General features: G+C 51.8%; 1 protein-coding gene across 2 annotated transcripts in view; it reads right to left on the bottom strand.

Annotated features, from left to right (window-relative positions):
• USP34 (ubiquitin specific peptidase 34) overlaps positions 1 to 23,622 on the bottom strand; it is a 2,681,755-nt gene that overhangs the window by 794,817 nt on the left and 1,863,316 nt on the right. For both annotated transcript variants that reach the window (XM_078649291.1, XM_078649292.1), the window contains exons 62-63: positions 17,405 to 17,453; positions 17,199 to 17,303 (exon numbers count right to left, since the gene is read on the bottom strand). In XM_078649291.1, the coding sequence (XP_078505417.1) occupies positions 17,199 to 17,303; positions 17,405 to 17,453 (154 nt within the window). The remainder of the gene's footprint in view (positions 1 to 17,198; positions 17,304 to 17,404; positions 17,454 to 23,622) is intronic.

The following is a 23,622-nucleotide window of genomic DNA, read 5'->3' as shown; positions in this document are numbered from 1 at the left end:
ACCTGCACTACACTTCCCCGGACAGAGGAAAGGAATGCCTTCAGTGCAAATCGGATCGCCCGAAGCTCCAGAAGGTTGATATGGAGCAGGGACTCTGCCGGAGACAAGAGGCCTCTAAACTCCGCCTCTCCCCTGTGGCACCCCATCCCAGTAGGGATGGATCCGTCAACACTGTGTGCTCTGGTTGGGGAAGGGAGAGGTATATGCGACTGACCCAATCGTGGTCCATGAGCCACCACTGCAACTGACTCGCAGTGCCCTACTGGATCAGGACGTGGTCGGACAGGTTGCCCTGATGCTGTGCCCACTGGAACTTCAGGTCCCACTGCAGAGCCCGCATCCGCCACTTGGCGTGATGTACCAGCAGGATGCAGGAGGCCATCAGCCCCAGGAGCCGCAGCGTCATCCTGACCGAAACTCGGGATAAAGGCTGAAAGATCGGAACCAGAGCCTGAATATCCCGAACCCGCTGCTCAGGAGAATAAACCCAAAACTGCGCCGAGTTCAGAACCGCTCTGAAGAAGAGGAGCTTCTGAGAGGGACTCGGGTGTGACTTTGGCACGTTGATGGAGAACCCCAGCGAGTGCAGGAGATCGGCCGTAGTCTGGAGGTGGGAGACGACTGTCTGGGGCGAGTCCACCTTCAACAACCAGTCGTCGAGATAGGGGAAGACTGGAACCATTGATCAGCGCAGTTGAGCTGCGACCACCGCCACTGGTGAGGCTGAAGGGTAGCACGGTAAACTGAAAGTGCTCGTGGCATACCGTGAACCGCAGGTAGCGCCGGTGGGCCGGCAGGAAGGGGATATGGAAATAAGCGTCCTGCAAGTCCAACGCTACCATATAGTCTCCAGGGTCTAGGGCAGCCAGGACCTGAGCTAAAGTCAGAATCTTGATCTTCTCCTTCCGGAGGAAGCCGTTGACGCCCCTGAGGTCAAAGATAGGGTGCAGGCCCCCTTTTCTCTTCTTGGGAATCAAAAAGTAGTGGGAATACAACCACGTACTACTTATGGCCCAGGAACGCGCTTGATGGCCCCCTTGGCCAAGAGGGCCGTAACTTCCTCCTGCAGAAGTCGCAAGTGATCCCTCGACATGCAGTGGTACTGCGGTGGCATGGCTGGAGGGATCGCCTAGAAGGGGAGGGAGTAGCCCATTCGGACGATGTGCAGCACCCACCTGTCCGAGGTGATGGTACGCGAGTGGAGTAGGTGATGGCGAACCCTGCCTCCCACTGGCAATGAATGGGCCTGAAAGCTCGGACTAGGAAGGCTTTGAGGCAGATGCTGCGGGAGCGGATGTGGACTGGCCGGCTCTCTGTCCCATGGCTCCGCATCGGCGGAATGCACGTCTGCGACCGCGTTGAGGTTGGTTCTGTGGCCTGTGGCTGGACGAAAGTGTGGGGGCGCCCCTTCCTTGGCCACGAAAGGGACAAAAGCAGAAGTTTGCTGGAGCTGGCCCGACAGGCCCAAGGACTTGGCCGTAGCCCTGGAGTCCTTGAAATGCTCAAGCACACTGTCTGCTTTGTCGCCAAACAGGCGATGGCCATCAAAGGGCATGTTCATGAGTGTGTTCTGGACATCACCCGAAAAATTGGCGGACCTCAGCCAGGCGTGACGACGGATCGCCACCGTCGTGGAAATCGCTCTGACTAGCGAGTCCGTGGTATAAAGTCCACATCAGATAGAATACCGTGCTGCATCCCGCCCCTCAGCAAGAGCCTGAGCCAGCCGTGCCTGGGCCTCCTCCGGACACAGGGGCAGCACATCCGCCACAGTATCACACAGAGAGTGGGTGTAACGGCCCAAAAGGCATGCGGTGTTAATGGACCGCAATCCTAAGCTGACCGAGGATAACAGTTTCTTCCCAAATTGATCAAGCCTTTTGGATTCCCGATCCAGGGGAGCGGTCGGGAATGCGGCCTGGGACGTGGAGGCCTGGATAACCAGACTCTCGGGGTGGGGGGTTGGTCAGAAAGCAGGGGGTCGCCCGGAGCCAGGCTATGGCGTCGGGCCACGTTCCGATCCACAGGGGGCACTGTGGAGGGCCTGGACCAAGTGCCCATCAGAACGTCAGTGAAGGCCTCATTTAACGGCAGCATAGGTTCCGAAGAGCTTACTGGCGGTTGAAGCACCTCAGTGAGGAGGTTAGTCCTCACGGCCGCTGCAGGGAGCTCAAGGGCCAAGGCCTTGGCCGCCCTGCGCAACACCACAGCATAAGTAGCCCCCTCCTCCGTAGACATGGAAGGAGGAGAGATAAAACCAGTGTCAGGCGATGTGTTAAGACCACTGGCATCCCCCAGCTCATCTGCCCAGTCCTGACTTAACTGGCACTGCTGTGCCAGAGGGTCCTCAGACCCCTCCCAGTCCTCCCCTTCATCCGTGTCCTGATAAACAGGCAGAAATGACAGAGCCGGGTTATAGGCGAAGTGCTCACTCATCGACTCCGGAGACGACGACGAGCAGCGCCGCTCCGACGCCGGACCCGGGCTGAAACCAGGGGTGGGATCATCCGAGGATGGCGCCAGGAGCGGCACCGTGGGGGTCGGCGCCAGTGGAGTCGTAAGGTCAACTGGCATCGACCGAGATCCAGGCCTGGATCCTGAGGGGTCCTGCAGTGCCGGGACCGAAGCCGCCGGCACGCTAGAACCCCCCAGTCGGGCCCGCGGGCCTGAAGGCGCGCCAGTCGGCCTCGATGGCGGGAAGAGAGTCCTCATGGCCACGAGGAAGTCTCAAATCTCGCCCGGAGTTGCATTAAGCCCAGGGACCGGAGGGTGTGGAGCTGGATGCGACTCCTGTGGCTCCAGCAGAGCTGTGCGGGTGGTGCCACCCGAACCCTTGGCCGAGTCGCGCGACCGGCGAGGGGAGTCAGAAGAACGATGTCTTCGACTTCTTCTTGCCACGTCTCGACTTACCTGAGTGCGAGGACTGGGAACCTAATGAGCGGTGATGGCTGCGGCTCAGCGACCGGTCCCTCAACTTCCTCCTCGACCGGGAACCTCGAGCAGCGCAAAGCCGACTGCCAGAGCTCGAGAAGCTTGCGGGACCGCTCCAGTCTCGGGGCACGACTTGTCGTCGTGGTCGGCCCCTAAACAGTAGAGACACCGGCGGTGGGGGTCGGTAATCGACATAAGTCGGTGACAGGCGTCACACGCCTTGAAACCGGGCATCCCTACTGGCAGCAGGAGTCGAAGTCGACTCGAAAAAAGATAGTCAAAAAGACTAAAAAGTTAGTCAAAAAATGACTAAGGGTACGTGCTCTTCCCGGATCTGCGCTTGCTGGGGCGGAAAAAAGAAGAACTGACATCAGCGCTGTAGGAGAGTGGGGTCTGCAATCCTATGGTCACCCCAGATTTTTGCTTTTTGCTTCACTGGTTTACGACTTTCCCTGGCTGTGGGCCTGCTAATCAGACCCACAGCCTAGCTGTTCTCTCTCTAAATTGACATCCATGTACTTTAGGTGCATTTACCAATTGGTACTGGGCCACCATATCAGTCCCTTTACAGTGTACCTTAGGTACCCATGGCATAGGTGTACCCAGGGCCTACCAAGGGCTGAAGCATGTATTATGCCACCCCTGGCTGGCCATCTAAACAGACACAACTAGCTGGTAAGACAGCTGGGGCAAGGTGGTGTAATCACCCTTTGCTGTAGATATAGGATACCTATATCTAACCCCAAAATGGACACATATACTCCTATGGCAGGCCTTACCAATCCTGAAGGCAGAGTGCTTGGAATTATGTGAGATGGTGCTCTGGCATGAGCTGAGCCCGTCTACAGCTTGCGGAACCAAGTCCTAATAGCTGTTCCATGATAACGCTATACCATATACTCTTAAGTGCATTATCATCCTCGAGGTTGAATGCTAACTTTAGTATAGCATTATCAAAACATGTCGAGTAAGGTGTCATACGAATTGGAATACTACCCCCTCGCCAATTCTGGCGACGGGGGTAGCATTCCACCCTTTTAGAGGGACACGACCTATATGTAACTGTGAACCCCGGTTAAAGTTAAACGAAGCCTCAGCATCACAAAATGGATACTGCCACCACAGACACAAGTCTGACCTCCTACTGCTGGGAGTCCTTCCAGCGAGGGAGGCCTGGACAAAGGGTTTCCTGCCTTGGGAGGTGCTAGCACCACCCCAGACAGGATTTTGTGTATTGAGGTAGGGAGGCCTGAAAGCAATAAGACATGCCTGGGGCACACAAGGTGCCCTGTGCATACACCGGTTCAAACCAGTTGCTGGGGCACTCCAGCCCCAGTTCTGGCGCGAAACCGGACAAAGGATAGGGGGTGTAACCACCCCCCTTCCTGGTCCCACCCATGGGAGGGACCTAGTCACGAGTACAACCCGCTTTAGGAGAATAAAGGTAGGAGCTGGTCCCATTCCAAATTAGATTTTATCCTGACAACTTTACAAGAAGAAACTCTGGACTTTGACGTTCTGCTCCACAGAAGACTGAAGAATCTCCCTAGTGGGCAAGGAGTGTCCACCCTGCAACTGCAAGCACCATCAAGCGTCCTAGCGGTCCACTTTGTCGTCCTTCCTGCCGGATCCAGACTTCAGAGCCCGACGAGACCCGGACTCCCAGACCTCTCCGACCTCTACCTACATCTGCAGCACATCTGAGACCCGTGGGTGCGACGAGACATGTGGGACTGGCCATCTTGAAGAGACTGCACTTCGCTTCCAGCACGACTTCTGAGACATCCTCGAGAAAGTGCTTTGGGGATTGAGAAGCCCCAGCCCCGAGCAGCTCCTGCACCAAAGACCAGCCCTCCAGCATCCACGAGATCTGCGTGGGGCCCTTTTGCTTGATTGCTGCTCGACGCGTTGTCTGGTCACTTGCCGGCTGGCCAGTGACCTCCTAGACGACGATCCAAGAAATCTACACTGTTGGTCTGGTTGCTCTAGACTGGCCCTTGCTCCCTTCCAAAAGAGAAGCACCCTGGACCCTCCTGGTCCACTCCAGACACCGTTTCCACTCACCGCGTGGGTTGCCTTTGCCAAGGCCTGTTGACTCCAAATCCGGATCCGACACCGCGAGCCTGCGTGGGACAGCTCGTGCCTCCATCCTGGTCGTCGAAGACACCTCCTGGTCCACATGGCTGCAGAGACAAGCATCCACTCTTCACCTGATCGCGACGACAGCATCTGGTTCCCTCCTGGTTCCACACCGGTCACTGGCTAGTGACTTTGAACACTGTCCCCTCTGCTTTCAGGTCCTCTTCTTCTTCGATCCACCCGTGGATTGCACCGGACATCTTCCTCCTGGTCGCCTACAGCATCTTTCTTCAAGGCTCCATAGACTTCAACGCGGAAACCCGACACACTTTGACACCTATGCACCCGCAGCCCGTGGGTGAGGTAACAAGAGCATTTTGGTGCTCAAGGGTAGATTAACTCTCCTAGTGTCCAGATTTCCAGTCGTTTTAGTCCTAGATAGTAAAGACTGTCCGTACTCACCTTTTTCGTAAACTGTACTCTCCATTGACTTTGTTCCGCATCTCGCGTGTGAGTTCACACTCTGCACACGCGTCCCGTGGGCCTCCTGTTACTTACCTAAGATTAGGATAGTGTAGTCCCAGCGATCCTACAGCCTCTGGACATACCATATACCTTATACCATTTACTTAGTATATGGTTTGCCGTGCCCCTAGGGCACCATTGTAATTTTGTGCAACTTATCGTATTTTTCTTAAGAGATTGTCATGTGATTAGCCCTCTGATCTCAAAGAGTTTAGAGGTGTTTGTTATTAATAAATATATTGTTTATTTTCATAACAACCTGTGTGGTGTCCTTTCATCTGGTATTCAAGGGGTTATATGTGGTAAAACAGCTGGCTTCACATGCCAAAAGAGTTTAGGGGGGGTTATGTAGGAGAGTGGGGTCTGCAATCCCATGGCCACCTTAGATTTTTGCTTTTTGCTTCACTGATTTACGACTTTCCCTGGCTGTGGGCCTGCTAATCAGACCCACAGCCTAGCTGTTCTCTCTCTAAATTACAACCATGTACCTTAGGTGCATTTTACCAATTGGTGCTGGGCCACCTTATCAGTCCCTGTACAGCATACCTTAGGTATCCAGGGCATAGGTGTACCCAGGGCCTAACAGGGGCTGAAGCATGTATTATGCCACCCCTGGCTGGCCACCCAAACAGACACAACTGGCTGCACGACCGCTGGGACAAGGTGGTGTAAACACCCTTTGCTTTAGATATAGTATTCCTATATCTAACCCTAAAATGGACACATATATTCCAAGCACTCTGCCTTCAGGATTGATAAGGCCTGCCATAGGAGTGACTGATCACAAATTGTTTACTTCTAATGGAACAATCAACACATTTCAAAGTCCTTTTCGTTGTGTTCCAGGGATAAGCAGAGGTTGCAATTGGTGCGTGGAAACATCGCACGACACCCGGGACATAGTTTAAATGGAGTCCGTTCCATCAGCTGCTAGTGCGGTCGGCACGAGTAGGCCTAACGGCCCGCCTCGAGTTTCCCGATCGAAGGTTTTCTCAGTTGGAACTATGCGCGTCAAATGGGGAACTGTGATTGAAAACAATACCGTAGAGGGTAGAGGATTGTGCAAAGAAGTTTGAAAACGATACCGAACCAGAGCATCACAATACACATCCGAACCCGATGGCAGGAAAAAACAATCTAAGCATGGAGCCGATACCCATGCGCACTATTACCGAACAGAGGAGTCACCTACCTCGTGACTACAAAGACTTCTTCGAGAAAAACAAAGTGCAAACATCTAGACCCAACACTAGATGGCGATCTATGCTAAAGCATAAGACCTACAGCTCATATGCCTCGAACATATAGTTAGACATCTCGTAACTGACTTGATGTCCACTATATGCATTAAATGACTGGCCACACTTACAAAGCCTGGAGTTAGTAGGGGGTGTCCTGCTCATACAGGGCACCCTCACACCTATAACTTAGCACCTTGCCTTCAGAACTGAAAGGCTTGCCTTAGGGGTAACTTATAGGTTAAGTGCAGTTACCTCAGATATAAGGAAAAGTATATCTGCTATAAGTGGTGCTAGCACCAGCTTACACAGGCTGCAAGGGCAGGCCTGTAGTCAAAGTTTGAGTAGTCTCTCATGGGTGGCATAATACATGCTGCAGCTCATAGAAGACCCATGGGGTACGTATGCCCCGGGTACCTTAGTACCATATACTAGGGACTTACCTGGGTACAGCAGTAGCCAACTGAGAATGTACCAAAGTACTTACCATGTCAAATTTAGGGTGGAAGCACAGTGACTGGGGTCCTGATTAGCAGCATCCCAGTCAGACTTGTCAGAAAACAGAATAACACCAGCAAAAAGTGAGGATAACCATGAAAGAAGATCCTAATTTCCTACAGGTGGTCAGTGTCTGGTCGGAGCATCAACAAGCCTTGGTAAGCACAACTGGCATGGGAGACGAAGAAGGAGCAACGTTGTAACCAGCAAGGTTCAAGAGACTAGCCAACAGCAGGAGATTCAGAGAAGGCCCTGAGCAAGCAGGGGACCCACTGAAGCAGTAACAAACACTCAGGAGGACCCAGAGGCTGAAGGCACAGGAGTCGCAAGAGGACCTTGAGCAGCTCACCAAAGAAGAAGGGCCATGGTGCAGTGGATGTGGTAAGGATGCTGATTGGTGAGGGAAGAAGTGCTGAAGGCGGAAGCTTCTTGTAGCCCTAAGGCTTCTGGATGGCAGAGCCAACAAGCCTTGGCAGCAGCAAGTCGACCCAGTGCACAGGGGTTTGGTCCCAGCAGTTCGGACGAGGGATACCGTCCTCAAAATTGAAGAGAGGTCAGATGAGGCCTCAAAATTAAAGAGAGGACAGGTGAGGCCTCCAGGGAGTTGCAAAAAGGAGGCCTTCCTCCCCACCTTTCTCTTAGGCCTTAGAAGAATCTTGCTTCTTCTGGTCACCACCACCACCACCATGATTTGTCTGCTTGACCTTGGTGCAAATTCATTTGTCTGTATTCGTTCCCAGTTCTGAAAGATAGATTACTTTGGGTGTCCTCGATGCCCACAGGTCTGTTGAAGATCCTGGAAGAAGCATAAACAAGGAAGAAGACTTGCAGAACAGTGAGACTAGGAGCAGCAGGAGTCTTCCTTGATGCTGTCTCGGGTCCAGGCAAAGTCCAAGTGTCCAGACGGTCGAAGATTGATGTGGATTGAGTCTTGTTCCACGACAAATCTGAAGAGCCACCCACAGGTAAGCCCTTAGGTACCCTAGGGAAAGGGATGGAACGACTCAGGGGTCCCTCCCGGAGGAAGGGCTGGACAGAGGGGAGGATACTCTCATGTCCATTGTCCAGTTTTGCGCAAGAGCGGGGGCTAAGGGATCCCCTGAACTGGTTCAAACAGGAGTACGCAAGGAGGGCATCAAATTTGCCCTAAAAAGCAGTCTGGTGGCGGTAGCAAGCGTCTCCACCCCAGTCCAATACACTAAGTCCTGTCTGGGAGGTGGTCACACTTCCCTGTGACAGGAAACCTATTGTTCTACCTTCCCCTTCTTGATCTGGTGTACTTATGCCCTGGGTAACTTAGTACTATATGCTAGGGACGTATAAGGTTACACCAGTAGCCAATTGTGGAGGTACAACAGTACTTACCAAAGCCATTTGGGACAGGGAGCACAGATGCTGGGGTCCTGGTTAGCAGGTTACCAGTAAACTACAGTCAGAACACAAAACACCAGGCAAAAAGTGAGGATAACCATGAAGGCAGATCCTACTTTCCTAAACATGTGGAATTGGGTATGTATCGCTTTTAGGTGACGCATAGAGCCGCAACACTAGTCTCCTTTCTCCTCCACCCTCCAGTAGAAATGTAGAGGAAGCCGAGGTCTCATGAGAGTTGGTCTACACCTTCTGATCTTGAGTGCCAGCTTGGCGAAAAAGTGGAACTGCCCCAGTCCAATCCTAAATGTCTCACAGCCCTCCTCAAACATTATGAATGTATCCCATGGATAGAGGTTGCCCAATTATAACCACCCACCATTCATCCATGCTGTCAATGACATCATTTCCCACATGTGCCTAAACGGTTGTAGCTGTGTATCTGATGCACTCTACTAAAAGGTGGGTGTTTCAGTATGTTTTTCACTGCCGCTTCCCATGCTGAGGGTGCTCGTTTTATCAGCTGTGGTGTGTGAGGGGGCTGATGAGCTCCTCTCATCAAATAGGTTGGTAGGCCTCCATTCAGGAGTGCCTCTTCCATAAGAGCATGCTGTAATTGGGCAGCAATATAGTACTGCTCCAGGTCAGGTCCGGCCCCTTTCCATCCAGTCCAGCTTCAGTGCCGAAAGGAGCAGTGTACTTCTCTTTCCCGCCCGCACCAGATGATTTAGTAAACAATCAATTTCCCTAAATACAGGCCGCTCTACGAGGTACATTGAATTCTGTAATAAATATAAGCAGCGTGGTAGGAGAACTACTTTTTGCCAGTGCCGCTCTACCCATCACTAAGAGCAGTAGGGATATCCAAAATTGTACTGATGCTCTAAGTACCTGAGTGTCTTAGCCAAATTGTGCTCTTAGTGTGTTGGTGTTCTACAGGTGACCCAGAAACCCAGGTATCTAAAAGTTGAGCACTCGTATGTAAGGCACAGGTCAGGCAGTTTTTGGTAGGTGTTAAGGCCACATAACCCGTGGTAAACATCCTGCCATCCAACTAACTGGTGATTCCCCATCTCACCCAAACCACGGTGAGAACCTAATTTAGCGTAATTAACTCAACTGTAATCTTAACAGAATATGTGAAAGGACCTCACCTTCGACTGCCTTCACTGTCCAGGTGTCTCAACCTCTGAGGGGGCAGACTCCTCAATCACCCAAGGGCTTACTTATGTGTGGTAAGCGTGGGAGAGGCACTGAAATGCAATGTATCTGGGGTATTTGGGGCTCCATGGTTCTTACATTAGCTGGCCCCTCTCTCTGTATGGGATCCACGTTCAAGCCAGGTCTAGTCGGCTGAGCTGTCGTAGAGCTCCTTCTGCAATCTAGTGTCAATCATGACTGAAAAAGTTAATTTCAATATAATACATCATTCACATCCCATCCCTGCACCCACCTGCAATCCGGGCCAACATTCAACTTTGCACTGCATTGCAATGTTTCTCCCAATAATTCCTTATTCAGAGTGTAGCAGAGTAGGATCTGCTTACTGTGGTTACCCCCACTTTTTGCTGGTGTTTCACTGTTTCTCGACTTTAGTCTGGCTGGGGCCCTGCTAACCAAGACCCCAGCCTAGCTGCTTCCTCTCTAAAATGATTGCATGTACTTTAGGTACACTCCAGATTGGTTACTGGGTTACACTTGTGAGTCACCAGTATATGGTACCATAGGTACCAAGGGCATAGGTATCCCAGAGGCCTACCATGGGCTGAAGCATGTATTATGCCACCCCTGGGAAGCCTTCCAAAATGGCTCCACAGGTCTTCTACTGCAGACTGGGTAAGGTGGTCCATGCACCCCTTACTAAGATATAGGCTACCTATATCTACCTTTAATCACCGACACATATAAACCTATCAGTCACTCCTATGGCAGGCTTTATCAATCTTGAAGGCAGAGTGCTTGGTTTTGTGTGAGAGGGTGCCCATGCATGAGCAGGACCCCTCTGCAGCTTTTGGAATCTATTCTCAGAAGCGGTTGTATGATACAGCCATACCACATACTCTTAAGTGCATTATAACCTCGCGGTAAATGCTAACTTTGGAATGGCTGCATGGAAACATGTCGTGTTTGGTGTCAAACACTTTGGAATCCTACCCCACCACCAGTCCTGGTGGCGGGGTAGAATTCCACCCTTCTAGAGGTAGACACATGTACACACTGACCTAACCGGTAATAGTTTAAAAGATCCCTAGCATCACAAAATAGATGCTGCAGCCACAGACATGGGTCTGACCTCCTGCTGCTGGACAAAACTCCGGCAGGGGAGGCCTGGACAATAGCTTTCCTGTCATAGGGAGGTGTAACCACCTCCCAGACAGGCTTTAGTGTATTGGGGCTGGATGGGTGCATTCAGAGAATGCTTTTCAGACAGTGCGGGGGGCACACTTGATGTCCCTGTGCATACCCCAGTTCAAACCGGTTGCAGGGGCACTCAGCCTCTGCTCTGGCGCAAAACTGGATAAAAGGGAAAGGGGTGTAACCGCCCCTCTCCCCAGACCCTCTCATAGGTGGGTCCCCAGAGTATGTCCAACCCCCTACCTCAGTATAAGTATGGGACCCCAGTCCTTAGGGCTTTAGATTATACCTGGACGAAACTCTGAAGCTGAATCCTGGAACTTCGACACACTATATCAACTAGAGGACTGAATAATCTCCCTTGGGGTCAAAGAGTGACTCCCCTGTTCAGCCAGGCACCAAAGAAGTATCTTGCCGGTCTGCATTTCCAAAGCTCCCGCTGGACGCCGAAGTAATTGCGACTCAGGATACAGACTTCCAGACTTCTCAGAGGCCGACATGAGATCCCAGGAAAGCTGAGACCCGCAGCCCTCACAAGTGACGTGGAACCGGAACTCCTGGACACTGTGCACATTTGCTAGTGCATCGACTTTCCAAACATTCCCGAAGTTGTGCATTGGGCTAACTGTAGTCCAAGCCCCGAGCACCACCTGCACCAAAGATTGTGGGCCTACACTCCACGAGTGTTCCGTGAGCGGGCTTCTGCATTTCTGCTTGAGGCCCCTTCACGATCCCTGATCGTCCACTGGTGGGTCCCCACGAAGGTAACTCTACTGCTTCTTGTGCTTCCCTGGGTGCTCCAGACATGCCCTGACTCCCTACCAAGAGGTGAGTCCATCAGACCTTGCTGGTCAGCACCGAAGCCAATCTCTGCTTTCTGCGTGGGTTGCTGTTGCCAAGGCTTGTTGGGTCCAATCCGGAAACCGACAGCGCAGCACTCGACATCCTTCGTGGGACAGCTCGAATTCAGCATCTTGTTGTCGTCGACGCCTCCTGGTCCTCGTGGCTGAAGAGTCAAGCTTCACATTCTTCACCTGAAATCACCAGACATCGGTGGGCATCCGCTCATCGCCTTCCTGGTCACTGGCAAGTGACCCAGACTCTGTCCCCTCTGCTTTCAGGTTCTTCAGATCTCTGATCCACCCTTGGATCCACCCTGACACTTTCGACTTGGTCACCGACGCCAGCAGCACTTTGCAGCAGATCGCATTGATATCGACGACGAAACCCGACACGAAAAGACACTTATGTACCCGGCTTCCCTAGGTGAGGTAACTCGAGTACTCCGGTGCTCCTGTGGGTCTTGACCCTAGAACCTCCTAGTTCTAAAGGGGTTTGCTCCAAGTCCTCTTCTAAGTGTCCTTTATCTTTAAAATTCTAACCGCAACTTTAACCATAGAAGTTAATGGTAATTTGCGGCTGTGTTTAGACACTGCACTCGTCCCCCGTGGGTCCCCTATGTCACACCTTGGGTGGTTCCTGGTGGCCCAAGCGGTTCTAAAGGCTCTAGGCCTTGTATCTATGTCAGTCGTGGTTCTTATACCACTTTCTTAATATATGGTTTGGTACGCCCCTAGGGCTCAACGTACATTGTGCTAATTCATTGTGTGCTAAATAAGTTTACTGAATGTACTTTTGCCTCTAGCCTCATAAAGAGACTAGAGGGATGTGTTTAGAATAAATACATATATTATATATATATATACCTGGTGTGGTTCTCCTTTCATTTGGTCATTCACAAGATTATAGACTGGCAAAACAAGCTGCTTTACATTCCTTCAAGACTTAGCCTGAAGGCTGCCCTCCACAACTATCACTAAGATAGCTTTCTATAAAGGTTGTCTTAAATCTAACACCAATAAGGGTCGTTTGGACTGGTGCAAGGTGCCCACTAGAATAGTGAACAGCATATGCCAGGCCAACTTCTAACACAGAGGGGTGCTTCCACCCACAGTCCAGGGCTTGGCTCAGTCTCCCCCTACACATCTACCGCCAGTCAAGGAAGGATCACCTGGCATGGAGATGGCAATTCAGTGGATGGGAGCCCAGTCAGCAAGTCTAATGTGTTGTGCACGCAAACCACCAGTAGCTCCTCTGGTGTAGCGGTTGCTTCCCCAGGCTGGGTTCTCTCTCGCAGCAGGCATGTTCGACGATTGTCTCTGCGGAGGAGACCCACTCACCCAGTCATCACTACAGTCCCCGTTCTCCCATCTAGTTCCAGCCAGTTCCACGTCTGCATCTACTGCACCCGAGTGGTGGTGTCATTTCCTTAATTAAGGTGCATTTTACCACTTCTGTGCCCCCTGTGTAATGGTCTATTCGAGTCTGTTGCTTAGGGCGTGGATGACAATCGTGCCCCATGTTGAACTCAAATAGCCGCTGAGTCGGTTAAAGGTGCGTAACAGCAGTTTCATAGTACTCATTCTCAGTGCCCAAGGGGATATGGGAATTTTCAGCACTGTCTCTCAGATGGGAAGTTCCTACGGTGCACTCCCACATATAATAGCATGCAGCTCCAGAACCAAGGGGCCGCTATGCACGGTGCATTGCTTGTGCAGGAAGAGGGGGGCACCAAGTAGCCACACAGTCTTTTGCAATCTCAGTCCATTCATATCTGTGCCACCAGTGGGGTGATAGGCACGCCCAAGGTATACACCAAGCCAGTTCCTAGTGATATCCTCAATTCCATTGATGAGCCGCAGGCCAGTTTGCAATCCCTCTCGAGTGGTTGACCCCACCAGTCAGGCAGGGGGTTGGGAGGCAGTCTCCTCCCGCCACAGTGCACTGATCCTAGGATGGGCAGCAAACAGGGGCAGGTCAAGCTCCACGTTCGGCAATCAGATGGAGCCCAGAGCCTCATGTAGTACCAGAATTAAAAGCCCCTCCATGCTAGAATCTCTGATCTGCTGCATGTCTCTTGTCCCATGTGGAAGGCCAGGACAATTTCCAGTCTGTGACCAGGCAGGCCCTAGGCAGCGGCGGTGCCAGACCGCAATTCCAGTCAGGCAGTGGGGGTGCCAGTCCACTGTCCGAATCTCGGCGCCTAGAGCGCCTCTCCGCTTCAGAGATGCCCCGCGGTCAGGGATCTCCATGCCGCTGACTGTCATTTTATTAGGGCAGGCATCGATCAGCCTCATCGCTGGGGATTTGGCCCAGAGTCAGATGCAGTTGCCCGACGGCCCATTCTGTATAGGTGCAATGCATGTGCAGGGTTCACAAGGCCCTCTCGTGCCAGGATGATGCCGCATGTCCACAGTGAATGCCAAAACAAAGATCAAAGCGTGTGATTAACCATGTTGCCAGGCAACTCCCCATCTGGAGTAGTGTGTTTAGTGAGGAAAGAAGGGGGTCCAAGCGCCAGTCTGTAATGTCTGGCCACGTGCCTATTTACCAGTGTGCAAAACCAGATCTTTTACCAGGTGCCCATTAACATGTCTGTGACGGCCTCAATGAAAGGGAGCAAAGGCTCAAATTTGGCTGGCACAGGCTGTAAAATTTATATTAGGGTATATGTCTTAACCTCAGTAGAGGACAGCTGCAGGTCTAAGACCCAAGCTACTCATCAGCTTACCACTGCAAATAATGCACTCTCTTCCATTCAAGGTCCAAATGGCGAGTTCAACCCTATATTTAGGGGGGTGGGGGAGTCTGAAGTCCACTGGCACCTTGTAAGTCCATGCAAAAATTGCCATCATAATGAGGGGGTAAATCATCTCCACTCCCATCATCATCGGGTGGTGGAAAGCTTTGGTCCGTAACCAAAAGGATTGCGCGCCTGCCCTAGGAGAGGCATAAAGTCAGAGTCAGGTTATATGGTGAAAAGTTCTGCTTAAGTAATTTACTGCACAACACAAGTTGCGATCGCGGCCAAGTCAATTCGGGGCCAGACTTCAAAATCGGCACTCGGAATCTCCTCCGGGACAAGTAATAGCAGCATCAGCATCGATAATGGAAAGTCCAACTCAAGTCATGGAACTAGAGGGGGAGCCAGGGGAGTCAGACAGTGCTGAGTACGGATCCACATGATGGCAACCTGAATGAGGATCCCCGTGGACCTTTGGAACCAGAAGGTGTACCAGAAGGAACAAGAAGAGCATCATATATCTGCAGCATGGCCTCCTTAAAGGTGTAAATGTGTTGCAACTTCGCAGATGGCAAAGAAAATTTGGGGTGTACTGGGACCAACTGGGGAATCCACTCCATAACCGGAGATCTGAAAGGAGACCGACTAACTTTGTGACACCCTTGCGCGGGATAGAGTTGAGCCTCCTTTGCTTTCTTGTGCTCTGGTTTAGATTTCCCTTTTGACTTACTGGAGGACTTAGATCGCAATGTTTATTTCTTGTGGAAGTGACCTTGACTTGTGGAAGAAGCGGAAAATACACATTGACTTCTGGAATAAGTGGGAAATACACTAAGTCTGTAACAACATCTTGAATTGTGCGACGTATAGCTGCGCTTCTTGGTCCTGGAATTCCTTCAAGTGCATGATGGTACACTTGTCAAATGACTTTGTGACCCTAACACAAACACCAGAGACACACCTCGTGTACGTCGTTGGCTGACATCTGTTTTCTACAATCAAGGCATGGTATCAAACCTGCAGTCTTAGGAGGGAACATTGTTTTCCTAGCACAATGGATTTTCTCTTTTAGGAGTCCTTGGAAGGCCGACGAAATTGGGAGCAGAGAACCGGATCTGCATCAGAAAGAAAGGAACTGGCATCAGCAAGCATGTGGCCATTTACAGGCGGCTTTGCTCTCCACTTTCAGGGTTGTATGAAGTCAAAGCAGAGCTGCAGGGCGCTGGCAAACGGAAGCATTGGTGATAGGTTTCCTTATCCAGTCTGATGCCTACGGAACATTCTAAGGTGAGGAATCTGCGGTCAGAAGTATCCTTTAGAAGTGCCAGATTTAACACAGGAATAGTACTGCTGTCTGTAGCCAACAGGAATGGACACAGTCCAAGCTGACCAGAAGGTAGCATTGGGAGGTGGTGTGTAGCATGTTAACCACTGAGCTAATCCTTCTGAGGCTTCAAATAAACAGACCCAGCTGGAAGTCTGAACAATAAAGGGAAGCCTCACAAACATGCATGGAACAACACTTGGAAATAGATGCAAGACTGATGAAATGTATGATTCAGCAATCTCTTATATGCATATTTCAGCACCCCTGCCCCGCCCCCCAAATACCAAGGACTTTGTGTTCTGTCGGATAGGATCAAGATGGAATGATCTTGTCGCTTCCCCGGGGACACATCAAAGCACCTGAAAATCTCTTTCAGGAGGAGAGCAGTTGACCAGTTATAGCTGGTTTGGCACTGAACTGGGTGAAGATTCCTTGCTGATAAAGGGCAGGGAGTGATAAAGTCAAATAACAGTCATTGTGAACTAGTTTCCGCAAATAGTATTCTCCAGAGGAAGACTAGTGCTTTATTGACAACACCAAGGACCAAAGTGTCAACTACGAATGAGGTGGTACCATTTGCTGATATAGGCAGACGTGGAAGGACCAGAAGAGACACTGTCTGTTGTGGAGACACAAGCCAGCCAGGGACACCACAAAAGGAACTCTGTGAAGTCTGGATGCTGTGAACCGTGACTGACTGCACAAGGAGACGGACTGTCATCCAGCTCCTCTGGCTTGATTGAAGGAAAGAGGCAGCTTGACACTGTGAGTCATGCTGTTTTACTGGAGTAGGAAGAAGCTTCCGGTGGTCACTTGCGAATACATCACAAGAACTTTGAATGATTGCCCATGCAGTGTGGAGAAGTCATGTGGAATGGAAATGTTACTTTAGAACAATATAATTTTGAAGTGACTGATCCATTTTTGTCACTTTGTCTTTATTTAATTCATTACATACTTTTTGATTTAACTAAAGTGGTCACAGAGCTTTAGAGAAACTGCCTTGCTAGCACTGTTAACCTTTAACCTTCTGGGTTGATTATGTACTTTTAAGTGTGAGACGAGTCTGTCACTGAGAAATAGTGTTTGCCTGACTAAGAGATAGTTGTAGACGGTGGTGGGAGAATTTGCCACAACAAGCAACTCTGTTTCCTACACACATTTATTTTAGCAAAAGCCTTCATTACCCAATTAAAATTGGAATAATTAGGATTTGTCTTTCATTACAGAATAAGACAGTCCCCTTCTTTTTCGCAGCTTCATAATAACAAGGCTCTGCACCAGTACTTACATGTTCTGCCAGGCGATTGTTATAACGACTTAGGCTAAAAATCAAGTTGCAGGTTTGTCGGATATTTATTCCATCACGTATATGTTGGAACAAGAAGGGGAAACCCTGAAAAAGAGCAACAAACTATCAGTAGTGAAAACATATACACAATTTCACAAAAAAAGTATTTGTAAGCTAATTCCACTTTGATATTCATTGAGAAGTACCTTTCCTCCAGTAAGTGCAGCTTGGTCATTCTGTGATAATGTGAGATGTCTGGGGGGAAAAAAGATAGAAGGAAACATTCATGAAATTTAGTATCCGGCATTTAAAATAATTGTTCAGAATTCACAACCGGTCTTTATAATTTCATTCCAACATTAAAAACAAAGAGTCAACAAAAATACTCTGGCAACACTCCTTCAGCTTACCAACATGCAGAGAATGCAATAACCTGTACGCTTGTAGACCAGCTTAGGGATCCTATTAAAATAACATGTGACAAACCTTTGCAGTTCCAATATATGACCATTGTAATAGGAACAAGACCAGAAGCAGAAAAATGTATCCACCAATAAGAAATCACCATAAGGTAGTGTTTTGCAACATCACAGATTATCAAAGCTTCACTGAAAGTAACATATCAGGTCTATAAGAGGTGCCACTGGAGCTGGTTATGTCAGAACTAGCAGCAGAGTATATATCTATGAGAAAGAATGTACCAAAGCAAATTCACATTTTCTTCAAATAGATACTTGTTCTCATAGAAGACTTGTGGTAACCACAGCATTAGAAAGGAGGGGGGCTAGGAAACACTGTAGGAGTCGTTTTTTTAATATAGATTATCTTTTGGGTTGTACAGTAAATACAATCACAGAATAGTGGAAAGAAAAATTCAGGTACATCTCTAGAAACATTACTCCGACCTAGGGGTAGTACAATTAACAAAAGAGCATACATTACATATGCAGGTTTAGGGCTGAGTAGGGTGTACAGAGGCAGAGTAATAGAGGCTGGATTTTCAATAGGGATTAAGAAACAGTAGACACTCTGTCCCATATATGGAATGCAGATAGGAAGCTAACAGCACCCCCTGCCCCCTCAGTAAACTTACAGTTTTGCAATCTATCTAGTATAGTTCCTAGTGGGCTTACAGTCGTACCCCCTTCTCCCTGTGGGATGTTAATAATATCAGTCATCCAGGGGCGTGGCCAACAACATGGCCGACTAGGTCGAGTCTCCCGGTAGCTCCGGAGAGCCGACTTTGATCCGACGAACTAACGGTGCCCAAAGGTCCCGTTTTCGACTCCCAGCGCAGCCTGATGACCCTGTGCGCTTGAGGAGAGGGAAACGAGGCGTGCGGTGCTCTAGCGGAGGTCCTGGCAGCTGCTGACTATTCCGGTGCGGGACATGAGGGGGATTAAAATGGCGCCCGCCCGCTACTGAACCGCCGCGGGCGCTCCTGCAACGGACCCGCTGTGGATCTCGGCGGTGAGCGGAGTGAGCGGCCGGGCTCGGAGTCTTCTGCGGAGCCGGCAACCGAGTGGACCCCCCGGTGGTGCGAGGCGGGAGTGCCCGGAACTGCCTGACGAGGAGACGGCGCGGTGACGAGTGGGAACGCGACGTGGAGGCCGTTATCAGCTGGGCCCCCTGTGAGATCCGTGAGTGGCACTGGAGTCCCTGCCTCGGACCTGCGCAGGGCCTGTGTGGCAGCCAGAGAGGACGGCGCCCTGCCTAGCGGCTGACCCCCGGCGCAGAGCACGGAAGTGCCCGGGTCCTGAAAGCGGCCTGGTGAGCTGGGGGCGAGGCCAGTAGTGGTGACCCTCGCGGGGCCTGGAGGAGTCCGCAAGTGAGTGGAGCGGGGACAGTGGCCAGTTTGACCCGCGGTGGAGCGCTTGGGTCGGTGGGCCGTGGAGACGCGAGACCGGTGAGTGGGGGCTGCACGGCCGGGGGACCCACGACCAACCCGAGGCCTACGAACTCCCTGGGACTGGCGGCGGTGGAAGGGAGGCCGGGCCCCAGGATCACACGACTGCGGCGTCGCTCCGGGAGGCACTGTGAGGCACTGTTAGGCCCTGGAGCCCTGGGTGGCAGCTGGAGGTGGCATAAGGGCCCGCGCATAGCCTGGGACAAGGAAAGCAGTACCCGGCTGTGGCCTAGACCTGGACTGGGAACCGTGGCCTGGAGGCCCTGGAAGGCGGTGAGTGGGGGCGTACGGTGACTGGACTGCCCCGGAGGTGTAACCGGTGCTCCTGGCCTCGAATGTTGCTGCTTTGGACAGGGTACCTGGCGCTCTGAATAACTATCAGTGACAGATGTGGAGACTGCCCCTGGGAATTGACCTCGCGACGGCTGCAGCGAGTCGGGAGCAGGATGTGGCGGGGAGCCCGTACTCAGTGGCTGGTGTCTGCTAGCGTGGAGGTCGGTGGACTGTCATACCGGGTACTATCACTTGGACACTCAGGATGGGGAAGAGGGAAGCGCCGGCCCGGAACTCTAGGCAGGGAACACTGGATAGGTATGCCACGGGGCCTCCTGCCACGGACGCTGACACTCAACCCTCACGCTCGGACACAGCTCTGCTGATGGGGGCCATCCAAGCATCTAGGGATGACATCCAGGCTTCACGAGCAGCCCTTGAAGTTAAAATTGGCGAGGTGGGATCGGAGGTGACTCTATTGCGCCAGGACTTCCGTAACCTGACGGAGAGGGTGACTACTGCCGAGAATAGATTGGGTGAGGCGGAAGATGTGATACAGGGGCTCAGGAAGAACGTCGCGGAGCTCCAGGCCTCTCACAAAAACCTCCAGTGGAAGGAGAATGATGCGGAAAACAGGGCCCGCCGCAACAACCTTCGCTTTGTGGGCATCAGGGAAGGAATCGAAGGAAAAAATATGGAGGCCTTTCTACACACGTGGCTCCTGAAGACCTTCCCGACGGCGCGCTTCTCCAACTGCTTTATCATAGAGAGGGCGCATCGTGCATTGCTGGCGAAGCCACCGGAGGGGGCCCGGCCGAGGCCTGTGATTGCCCGTTTTCTGAATTTCGCGGATCGCGACACGATCCTGAGAGAAGCCAGAAGGCTCGGGGAAATCCGGCTGGAGAATGCAACCATCATGATCTTCCCGGACTACAGCTAGGAAGTCCAGAAACAACGTTGCTCCTTCGACCAAGTGAAGGCGAAGCTCAGAGCCATGCACCTGCAGTACATGCTCCTCTTTCCGGCTAAATCGAAAGTTATATTTCAGGGGAAGACGCACTGTTTCACTCATCCGGAGGACGCCTGGCAGTGGCTCGAGGAGCGCCTGCCTCGGCGGGACCAGGAGGGCAGACGGGAGTCCGGGCCTGGCGGATCGGCAGAAGGGGCCCAGTGGCGGCAGCCGAGATCTCAGAGGTCCAGGGGGTCTCGTGGCACCAGGAGGCAACTGTCGACTTCTTATCCTGCCCACAACTCTACTCGGAAGACCCAGAGGAACTGGCCCTCCCCTGTGATGAGTGACAGGTGGGGCTCTAGATTCAGTTGTTTGGAGAGGAACGTAGGGTCCGAATGGGAGGAGGACACTGGCGGACACTCTTCTGGGGATGAGGGTGCGAGGACTCAGTCGATGCATCCGCTGGTGGTAGCAATCAATGAAATGGAGAAGGAGGCGGACGGTGGGGATGCAGCATCCCCAGACGATCTCCAGGATTCAAATTCGTGAAGCTGTGACTTTCGGAACATTGCTGATGCAGGCTCGTGGCCGGATAGCACGCAAGTTGGCATACCCCTCCCTGTTTTCTCCCTTTCTGACTCTTTGTTTTTGGAATTGAATTGTTTCCTAGTGTTTGTGGAAAGCTGAGAACGGGTTTTCAGGGCCCCAGTGTGGCATTGGGGTTGGGTTCCTAAGGGGGTTACAAGGGTGGGCAACAGGCCCTCTCCTCCTGGAAGGTCCTGTACGTGACCACTTGTCGGGAATGGGACCGAAGGGGGGGGGGGGGGTGCGGTGGGGGAGTGGGGTTTGGGGGGCAGTTTCCAGTTTTGGGATTTGGGACGGGAGGCCGGACTAGTTTGTGGTTCTTCCTGGGGTGGGGTGGGATGGGGGTGGGGGGGCCGGGGGGAAACGTTTATTACATGTCAAGTCACTCATGCGACTCTGCATCTGTGGGCTCACAACATGGCTCCTACTGGACGAATCACACAGTCGTGCGGGATAGGATGATGACAAACTTGCTAAGGGAGGACCCCTCTTTAGGGGGAATTAAGGTTTTAACGTGGAATGTTAATGGTCTGGGCAGCAAGATTAAGCGGGGATTGGTGCATAATTATGTTAAGAGAATGAAAGCTGACGAAATATTACTACAAGAGACACATTTGCAGGGCACTAAATGTAATTTCCTCGCTAGAGGACAATACAAGACGCTGGCGCATGCAGGCTTCACCTCAGGTTCCAGGGGGGTAGCTATTCTACTCAGGAAACACCCGCCATTTCACATCTCACAGACATGGGTGGACCCGCAGGGGACATACGTGGGAGTGAGGGGGCGCTGGAGGAGGAGGGACTACACGTTCCTCTCGGTGTATGCTCCACCTACACTGCAGGCAGGCACATTGAGAGCCATCACTGATATCCTACTTAACACTTCAGACACGATTCAGGTTCTCGGGGGAGATTTTAATGATGTTATGGACCTCGGCAGGGATAGAACGGGCGGGAGAGACAGACCCCTGACTGCCACTTTCTTAGTGAGGACAATGGCGACGATGGGCCCTATTGATGTGTGGAGGTGGCAGCACCCGGAGGCTGTGGAGTTCTCATTCTTTTCTGGGGCGCATAAGGTTTACTCCCGTTTGGAGTATATCTTTATGGCCAGAGGGGTGCTACTGACAGGATAGAATACCAAGCGAGGGGCATATCGGACCACTCTCCCCTATTAGCTAAAATCGGGGGTGGGGGCAGGGGAAGCCGAGAACGGATACGTGGCGCTTAGCGGCCTGGGATCTGCAAAACGTTGACATTATACATGGCCTTAGGGCTGACGTCAAGGTATACATAGCGGAAAATGAAGACTCAGTAGCATCCCGGGTGATGCTCTGGGAAGCCCTTAAGACGGTCCTGCGAGACAGGGCCCAAAAATAGGGTAGCAGGAGAGAGGAGGAAGGCGGAGGAAGAAGCTTGTGCGCTGCAAGCACAGATCTTGGCCCTGGAGCAACAGCACCAGTTGGGGAGGGATACAGGTACCCTCCGACAATTGTTGGACGTGCAACGCCAGTACAGACACTTGGTGACGGGTGAGGCGAAGGCACAGGCCATGGCGACACTGCATCGCCTGTATGACGTCGGGGATACGTCCGGTAGGCTGTTGGCATGGCTTAGTAGGAAAGAGAGAGACGCGAGGTGGGTAGAGAAAGTGAAGGACAGTCTGGGGAACTGGGTGCAAACGGACGACCAGATAGCTGATACTTTTGCGGTGTATTATGGCGCTTTCTATGAGGCCAGGGACCTAGGATCGACGGACGATGCGCTACAATATATGTCTTCTATAGACCTCCCAGGCCTTGAGGAGGCGGATCAATGCAGCTTGGAAGCTGATATTACAGTAGACTAGGTTAGGGACACATTGTCAAGGCTCAGGGCAGGGAAATCCCCAGGCCCTAATGGATTCCCGGCAGAATTCTTTAAGAAAACAGCGGACCTACTGGCCCGTCATTTACTAGGGCTATTCGAGGATGCAGCGGAGGAGGGGGAACTACCATTAGATCTCCGACGGGTCACGATAGTCCCCATTTATAAGGAAGGGAAACCGCCGGAGGACTGCGCGTCCTATAGACCCATCTCATTATTGAATGTGGAAGTCAAGCTCCTCGCGACGATCCTGGCCCTTCGCCTTCGGGGAGTTACTACGGGACTGGTTCATTTGGACCAGACGGGCTTTCTTCCTGACAGAGCGACTCAGTACAACCTTAGATGGACGCACAACTGGTTGCTTGAGGTCTGTGAACGGGAAGACCCACATCTCTTTTTATCCCTGACGCAGAAAAGGCGTTTGACGCCGTCCACTGGCCCTTTTTGGAGGGGGTTTTGCTTAGATTTGGGTTTGGGCCTAAATTTAGGAAATGGGTGAGCTTGCTCTATACAGATCCCAGGGCAAGGGTGAGGGTGAACGGAATATTATCCACAGACTTCCCGGTCAGGCGGGCCACCAGGCAGGGGTGCCCTCTATCCCAGTTATTGTTTGCTTTGACTATAGAGGTACTGGCATGTGCTATTCGCCAAAACGAGGGGATCACCGGGTTTCGACTGGGCAGGGCGGGAGTCGCGAACGAGAAAATATCCCTCTACGCGGATGATGTCCTTCTTTATATTACACACCCGGACACGACGATCCCTGCGCTGTTTGAGGACCTGGCCAGATATGGAGCTTGGGCAGGATACCAAATAAACTCGCACAAATCAGTCCTTTATGA

Source organism: Lissotriton helveticus, chromosome 6 (genome assembly GCF_964261635.1).
Source record: "Lissotriton helveticus chromosome 6, aLisHel1.1, whole genome shotgun sequence".
Classification (NCBI taxonomy): Eukaryota; Metazoa; Chordata; class Amphibia; order Caudata; family Salamandridae; genus Lissotriton; species Lissotriton helveticus.
The sequence above is the reverse complement of the archived record's forward strand: the minus strand, read 5'-3'. Positions and strand labels throughout refer to the sequence as shown.